At 32.1% G+C, this 9,197-nt stretch overlaps 1 protein-coding gene across 1 annotated transcript in view; it reads right to left on the reverse strand.

Annotated features, from left to right (window-relative positions):
• Positions 1–5,531, reverse strand: part of LOC124419698 — a 10,650-nt gene extending 5,119 nt beyond the window's left edge. The window contains exon 1 of the mRNA XM_046950099.1: positions 2,533–5,531. Within this exon, the coding sequence (XP_046806055.1) occupies positions 2,533–3,384 (852 nt within the window). The 5' untranslated portion in view covers positions 3,385–5,531. The remainder of the gene's footprint in view (positions 1–2,532) is intronic.
• Between the last annotated feature and the right edge of the window lie 3,666 nt (positions 5,532–9,197).

A 9,197-nucleotide genomic window follows, 5' to 3' on the forward strand; every position in this document is an offset into this window, starting at 1 on the left:
CGAAAGCAAATCAATATCAAAATTTTCGCTTGATAATGTTAACTCATCAACATCTAACCGGGACAAACAATCTGCAACGACATTAAGAGATCCCTTCCTGTGCTCAATCTTAAAGTCATACCGTTGAAGTTTGAGACTCCATCGAGCCAAACGCCCACTTAAGTCCTTTTGGGACATTAACCACTTAAGTGAGGCGTGGTCAGTTATTATCCTAAACGGTAGCCCCTCTATATATGGTCTAAACTTATTGACGCACACAACCGCTGCCATACATTCCTGCTCTGTGACAGTATAATTCTTTTGCGCTTTGTTTAATTTTTTTGTGAAACAAAGACAATCGGATGCTCTTTACCCAGTTCATCGTACTGGAACAGAACTCCTCCTACAGCTACCTTCGATGCATCACATTGGATGATAAATTCCTTATTAAAATTTGGCTGCGCTAAGATAGGGGCAGAAGAGAGAGCATCCTTGAGCTTTTCAAAGGATTCCATTGCGGCATCTGTTAATGAAAATGGTTTACCGGTTTTTCGTAGACAATCCGTCAGTGGGCCAGAAAGGTCGGCAAAGTTATTGACGAATGACCGGTACCAATTGGCCATTCCGATAAAACGACGAAGTTGTCGGGGACTTTTGGGTATAGGAAACTCTTTGATGGACTTAACTTTGTCTGGGTCAACTTTTAGGCAACCGTTGCCTACAATATAGCCAAGGTACCTTATCTCTTTTTGGCAAAATTTGCTTTTACCAACATTGATGGTCAGCTTTGCCACCTTAAGACACTCTGCAACTTCAGACAAAAGCTTCATATGCGACTCGAAATCAGAGCTGCAAACCAGTAAGTCGTCTAAGTATATGAAGACATTTTCCCTGAAGTGCGACGGTATTACTCGGTCCATGAGCCGACTCATGGTCTGGGGACCATTACAAAGCCCAAAAGGCATATATTTATAATGGTAAAGTGGTTTACCCGGGATGGCGAAGGCTGTCTTTTCTTTGGATGATTCAGAAAGTCGAATCTGTAAGAATGCATCCTTTAAATCAATGCCACTTATATAAAAGGTGTCTTTTAGCCTACTAAGGAGCCCGTTAATATGAGGCAGGCCCGTTAATATGAGGACTCCTCTATTACACCCATGCTCAATAACCGATCTATCTCTCTATAGGCCTCTTCCTGACGAGGAGGAGAAAGTGGATAATGTTTGCATTTAATGGATGCTGAATCCCCAGTGTCAATATGATGCACTAACAAATCAGTACATCCTAGCCCTAGTCTCTCGAATGATGGAAACTTCTGAATCGTTTGTTCCAGGATTAATTTTTGTTCAGATGACAAGTGGTGAAAATTATCGTTAGAATTGGAGTCCTGTGTAAGTTCGGAAATATTGTTAACAGTTAATGAAAATAATTCGGGTGCTATTGCAAATTCCCTCCAAAAGTTTGTGCCAAAGTAAGCTTGTTGGTTTAATGAAGGTACAATATAAAATTCAATGTTTTTAGTTACACCTTTATAATGAATTGGTAGACAACAAAACCCGATAACGTTTTGTTTTGCACCAGATGCGGTTGAAATAGAAGAACTAATTCTTTTAAAGTTGATATGGTTTCTTTCTAAAAATTCTAAGCTATTTTTCCCTAAAACAGAGACATTTGCTCCGGAATCTAGTAGTCCGATTAAATATTCATCAAAAACTTGAACTCTAGTAAATGGCCTGTCGTCGTTACCATTTAGAATAGTTGTTTCTAATATTTTTTTAAAATAGTTACGTTTTTTAAAACGCAATCGACATTTAGCAATTCTGTCAATATTTCGGGAAATTGTACATATTTTTGGCATATTACTTTTGGTTTTAGATTGTTGTGTTAGAACTTTTGCTGGTGTATTTGGGGTAGAGTCAAGGGTAAGATTTCCATTGTAAGGATTAGAGGCTTGTTTGTTCTTAAAAGAAACTATTTGAAATTCGGGGTTTGCAGGGGTGGACGATTGTCCCCGGTCGCCAGATCGCCCATTTTCTGGTTTCCCTGATAATTATGGTTGTTGGGACAATTGGGAGTTAAGAAACCTTTTGTCCCACATTTAAAACAGAAATATTTTTCTATTGGCTTAGAACAATAGATGTAAGAATGCCCATACAATAAACAATTCCAACACTGTATGTTTGAAAAGTCATATTTAGTTGGCTTTTTTGAAAATTTTAAAGCCTCAATCTGAGGATCTATAGTTTCAGGACTATCGTCCTCTTCAGGCAAAACTTCGATTTCGCTCACGTTACGAGTCTGGACTATATTGGGATTCTGGAATCTTGTTTCACGTAAAACTTTTTCTGCCTTACGTGCTTTGTCCCTAAACTCGTTTAAATCACGCGAATCGCTATTGAATAATAGAAAACGCAAATTTGGGTTTAAGTTTCTCTTAATTATGTCAATCAAAGTGGGATCAGGCAAGGGGTTTTGAAAGCGTAAATTCATGGAAACAATTGATGAATGAAAGTCATCATAACATTCTTTGAATGATTGTTTCCTCAAAGAAATCTTTAGAATAACTTCATGATCCGACTCAATATGGCCGAATTCTTTTGTAAGTGCGTGTCGAAGCAATGGGTAGGTTACATTTCGATTTTGTTTGGTAAAAAGCCAATACCATTGTTCGGCTTTACCATCGAGAAGGATATGGAAGTTTGACATTAAATGTTCGTCCGAACATTTTGATCTGTTAGCAAGTGTTTCCACTTTGAAAAGGAAGTCAGACACAGACCCAGTACCGTCAAAAGAAATCTTCCATTTTTCAAGTTTTACATTATTTTCATTGACCGAATAATTACCTAGACTAGGTCCTGTCTGATTAGTATTAACGCTTGGAGTATTTATGTTTGGTATAAATGGTATAAATTCTGGTGGTCTATTGGACGTATTTGTACCTCCTATCTGAGAGATGCTATCCCTAATAGCGTTTAACTCTCTACGGAACTCTTCCCTTGTGTTTAACATTGTTTGCTCCATTAGAGCCATAAGGGAATCTAAGGAGCTTCCTGAGCTAGTATTTGGAACTGTAGCAGCATTATCTGCTGGAACAGGATTCATTCCAGAAGTCGAATCCCTGTTACTAGATGGCATTAAATTCTGAATTTGAGAGGGAATGTTTTGATTATCCATGACTTGGATATCTGAGAATAGAACTTGGGATGGTAAACTTTCCGTGCTAACCGTTCGTTGTACCTCTCCAGATTTATTGACATTAGGTGAATGTACCACTTTCGATTTCGTACCACTCAAATTACTAATCTCTACAGGAATATTATTACGCGAGGCTGAAGAACTTCTAGCACCTCGACCTCTGTTTAAAGAGCTATTTAGACCACCTACTGAAGAACTTCGCGTATTCATAAAGAAACGAGTAATATACCGAACAAGTAAAATTTTATAGTGCGAAATTTATTAAAATAATTCAGATCAGAAATATATATATATATGTATGTATATGATTAAAGAGTTTTGTAATAAAGTGTTTTAAATGTTAATATTCAAAATTTAATTGTTTAAAAAAAATAGTTATTTGTATATGTTCTTATTACGTATGGGAAAAATAGACCAAATCATTGAAGTGAAAATAGTTCGTATAAATCATGTCATTGTTTCTAAGTGAAAGATGCAACGTTCAGTTATAAAAAAAACTAAATCGGATCTACCTTTCGTTAAAATTTATTAATAATTGTTAAACCGCAACATTTTAATCTATAATACCTAGAAATCATAATGGACTTGAGTAACAATTATCGAAGTTCCAAATGCAACTAAGACTCAATTTATAAAAATATACTCTCGTCTTGGACTTTTTGGAACAATAGCAAAATTAGTTGGTTAACATAAATAATACGTAACATAAGTATGTCGCAAATAGACTTAAAAGCTTTTCAATTACATTAAGCTATGACTTACATACTTTAGTTAGTATAAGATAGAAATTATGTAATTCTTTTGTTTTGCACAGACATTTTAACCAACTCCAGTTTGATAAACCCTTTATATGTTGTTCATATGGAAATATCAGTTTATAAGAGCATTTTTTTTTTTTTTTTGACCATGAAATGGCCTTTATCGTTGGGCGCCATATATGTTATGCGCCGGCTACATTCGAGAGTAATAAAAATTTACTTTCTATTTGATTTTAACCAAAACCGTACAAATTAACTTTTGTTAAGGGCATGAAAAGATTTCCCAGCTAGCTCCTAGATAGGTATACGTAGTTCTTAACCCAGTTACTTGAAACGCATAAACATATAATACAGCCTACATGCCTATAAATACCCTAGACTGTACAAAAATAAAATAAACTAAATAAAACCTAGAAAATAATGAGTCATGTGACAAACTATATGGTGGTTAGATGTTGTACCACATAGGGCAATGATTTCCCTCCCAAGATTGACATATGCATTGTCAAACACCAGGACAGACTACACCCTATATTACTTTTAAATCTGTCCCTAATAATGACACGATTTATACTTACATTATATTTCACAATTCAGATTGGCTATCGTTCCCATACTATTTAATATTTACAAATGCATTTTAGGTTTTATTTTACAATTTCATTTAAGATTTATTAAAACAAAATGTAACAAAAGAGAATAAAATATTCTCAATAATAATAAAGAGAACAACACGATTTAGATCATTTATCAATGAAATTACTTATGAATGAATGGAAAAAAATACATTATACTAAGGGAACATTTTGAAATCGGACTGACTTATTAACTTCAGTAAAGAATTCGTAGTAAGTAGCAAAATATTAAATAAATTTATGAATGAAAATATATAATAAATGAGTGTTAAAGCATAATGAGACTTACGAAAATGATGAATGAAGAAATGCACTTGAATGAAATGTTGGGCCCAGCAGTCAATCAGTGATGTTGTTGTTATTTCGTCTTTTTTTTTACAAATCAATATGTTGGTAGATAGATGACCTAGACTTAATAAAAGATCAGTCATGATAATTTAACACTCATCAAAATATTGTTAGTAATTAAACTTATTTAATTAAGAAAATTATTAAGTTTAAATGTTTTAATCCTTTTGCATAAATTCAAATAATTGTTAGGAATAATATTAACATATTTTTAAATGATCTTATATATATAAAATTAGGATAAATTTTCTTACTGAATATAATGGCTTAGTAATTAAATTAATTTATTCATATTTTTTTTTAGATTTTTAAGTAATAATTCAGTTGTAGATTTAATTATGATTTAGGAAACAAATTCATGTTAGTTTTGGTACAATTCGTCGAAAGTTTAATTTTTAATATACATGTTTTTAATAATTTTGTTTAATGTTTAGAATTTTAAACTTTTGACATTGGAAAATTACGCATTTGAATTACATTTCTAATTTTATCATTCTTAGTTAATTTGTTGTAAATTTGATAACGTTGTTGAATATTTATTTAATTAGTTCAATTTTAAATAATTTTTTAGAAATTCTTAATTTAAGTAATTGTGTAGGTAATTTGCAAAAATTTAGATCAATTGTATTTTTAACTATTTTAGTAAATGATTAGAATTTAGTTTTATATTTATAATTATGACATAATGTAGACTTATTATGTAATAAATTTAGGTATTAGTGTAATTTAAAAAATTGGTATAGGTCTAAATTTTTAGGTAAATTTATTAAAATTTTAACTTCATCTTAGTATTAATTCATTAGATTTAGGAGAATTTATTGGTTTTAGTTGTTTAAAGATTAGGTATTCTGGATAATGATGTACTTAACTCTGTTTATTGATGATGATTATTACGTAAGGTGGTTACATAACACCATGTGGTCTTATATCAAACACAACTTCTTTTCTTGTCCAAATTTCGATATTTTGGTCTCGATATAGGGGTAAAAATGGAAGATTTTATATTCCACAAGGGTGTAATCTTTCTAGGATCTGTTAATAATGTCGTAAAGTCACCGCAATGGGGGTTGAAGACTATTCCCCTATGGAATGAAAAGTTGTCTTTTTTTGATTCGGCTGACATATAGTATATTAGCAATTAATTTACCTTCTCCTTTAGATGATCTACTAAGAAAACACTAGAAACCCACAAATCCTTGGCTTATCGACTCACTTAACTTGGCTTAAATGGTTTGATTTTTCTTAGCTTATGTAATTATTTTATGGAAATTTACAGACACTTGGTAAGACACGTTGTCACTATAAATCACTATGCTCAACTTTAATCAACTTGTTGTTATCACTTCACGTTTAGTAATGAGATTTTGGTTGGAAACAATTACATTATCATCCTATTTTACTATGTCATAATTTTTTACCGCGTAATAAAACTTGTTTTATTAAGGGGAATTAATGTAGATCAATTGATTGCGTATGTTAAATAAAGACAGATATTGAAATGCATCTCAATTAAATGAGAAATGCAAAAAAATGCAATACTCACTGCTCAGAAATAAATTTATCGCATGCAATAAATAAGGGACGTAACCCTTATATGAATGAATTATTATTATATCAAAATAAAAATACATGCAATTTTAAATGGATTTATTGAAAATAAAAAAATCGTAACATAATTGAAAGGTCCTATTATGATTAAATTTTCAGAAATTTATAACTATTTTTTACCTACATTTTTTCGACAGATCGTTTCGTTCTGTTTCGTTTATGATCATGTAGGTAAAAATATACAGGTAATGATAATTTCGATTCATTCACTAATAAGAAATATCAATGACTGAATTACAGGTTATAGTAATATAGTCCTAAATGTAAGATTTGGTATATAAGTAAACGTCTCAGATTTTAAGTACCATTTTTAATAAATATACAATGAAGATTACATTAAAGTACGAAGAGTTGTGTTCCGTTTTATGGAGTGTATCTTCAAAAGGGCCAGAAAGAATTGAAGACATTTTAAATTTTATAAAAACTACATACAGTAGAAAAGTAGACAAAACAGGCATATCAAAAATTGAAAACATTTTAAAACTTTTTGATGTAAAAAAAGTCTGTGGATGGAAATCAAAAGAAATTTCGATTAAAATTTTGTAGTTGGATGGAAACTACTACGGAAATCTCAACTTACAACACATCAACTGGAGCGCCTTGCAAGAGGGTCACACAAAAACTTTTTTCAATCTCAAATGAGGAAATTGCTGATACATTTAACGAAATGCTGAAAAAGGAAAACCAACCTATGGATGCCGTACATATTGCAACTATTCTTCCTAATGCATCACCAAAACGACTTAAGCAAATTGTGGAAAGTATACCAACTCCAACATTACAATCAAATTTTACTGAAGAGGAAGCAATAGCGCTTATGTTGAAACTGGATCTCAGTCGAAATAAGTACCAAATATTAAGGAAAGCTCTGCATGAAAAAAGACACAATATATTACCATCATACAAGGCGATCCAGGAAAAAAACAAACTATCCTACCATCACCTATTGCTGTTATCATCTTAGTATAATCAAAAATCACTTAAACGAATTTAGTTCATTAAAAATCTTGATCTTTATTTGTAAATATACAAATCATTTTTCTAAATTGTTTGGCATCTGCAATAATAAGTCAAAACCTTTTTATTTTTTTTAAATAGGTCCGATTGTAACATTTATGGTTTTTATTTATAATTTAACTGTAGCTATATTTCACTCTTAGACACATTTTTAATTCGACGTCATATTCATTGCGCGACTTTTGATATCTCGGATTCTTCTGGAATAATATTGGAATAAAGTCGGACTACTGGGAAAAAATTGTAGGACTTCGGTTTTAGGCCTTCTAAGGGCGAGTTTTTCTAATAAAGATAATCTTCATTCTTTGGTTAAACCTGGTTTAATATATGTTTCGTGTTTTTCAGTTATCAGTAAAGTTACTTATTCACGGCTGTTATGGAATCTGATTGCTCTCGGAATCAGATTTGAAACCGACCAAAAATTGATTTTGGAGTCATAGAAACCAATGTTATTGGTTTCATATTCGAATCAGAATTGTAATCAGAATTTGATGTCATAGAATCTGATGTTATCGTTTTTTTGTCAGAAATAATCCGATCAGCTGATTGCTTACAGATTTGCAGTTTTCTTTTGTTTTTTGTTTTGTTAGTTTGTTGTTGGAAAATGTAAGTTAAATAAATAAATATTTAATAATTTATAAATATTCAATTATTTTTGGCACAAATAGGGGCAAACATAGAAATGCAAGACAGAATGCATTATTTTTAGAGTTCATGGAGAAGAACCCAGATATAGCAAAAGGTTTCACAAAACGCGATAAAGTTTTGGTGGATTCTCTTTGGCAGGAATTGACGGATTCTCTAAACGGTGCTGGTCTGCCGAATAAGGATGTTAATGGGTTTAAAGTTCATTAATTTGGCCACAATACAACTGATACAGTAGTTCTGCCTAGACTTATGGTGGAATCGTTTCCAACTGACCTTTGGTAAGACCCTTCTGCTAAAAATAGCAATGTTGCAGCGAGTTGAATAACGCAGGGAATGGTTGATGATAACAAATGTTCTTTTACAATGTCCAACACCATTACGGACGCTTCTTTATTCAGACGGTATTGTCCAATGAATCTGCAAACCACTAAAGTGTTAAAACCACTTCCCGGCCAAATCAAAATCTCTACTTACACAGATTCTGGCAGTTCCAATGGATTGCTGTGATCCCTTAAAATTTTCCGATTAATTCGTTGACAACTTTCTTCCTCCATCAATAAAAATGCAACTACTGCCTCAACCATTTAAATTTTTTTTTATAAATTATTTTAAAAAAATGTATAATACGTCAACTTCTGAAAATTTAACTTTCTGAAAATTTAACTAAAAAATGTAAACAAAAAATTTTTTCATTTTATAAATTTTAGCTTTTATAAGTTCCAATCAATAAGCCCCTGCACAGTGGGGCAGAATGGAAATTTTTTGGAAATAAATCTGGCATTTCTAAACGGCTGATCCGATCGGGATAAAGTTTGGCGTGAGCGTAGCCAAGGAGTATTCGAGTTTAAGTTTTGAAGATGAATCCCTCAGATGCTCCAGGGACGGAGCTGTGGCGGCTCAAAGTAGAGTACCTACGACATGTAAAATTTTTAAACTCGTGCCATTTTTTTGTTTTTCACCCAAATACAAAGATTGACGAGATCTTGAAAAAACATGCTTTGGCATACTA

The sequence above is a fragment of the Lucilia cuprina genome, chromosome 4 (assembly GCF_022045245.1).
Source record: "Lucilia cuprina isolate Lc7/37 chromosome 4, ASM2204524v1, whole genome shotgun sequence".
Taxonomy (NCBI): Eukaryota; Metazoa; Arthropoda; class Insecta; order Diptera; family Calliphoridae; genus Lucilia; species Lucilia cuprina.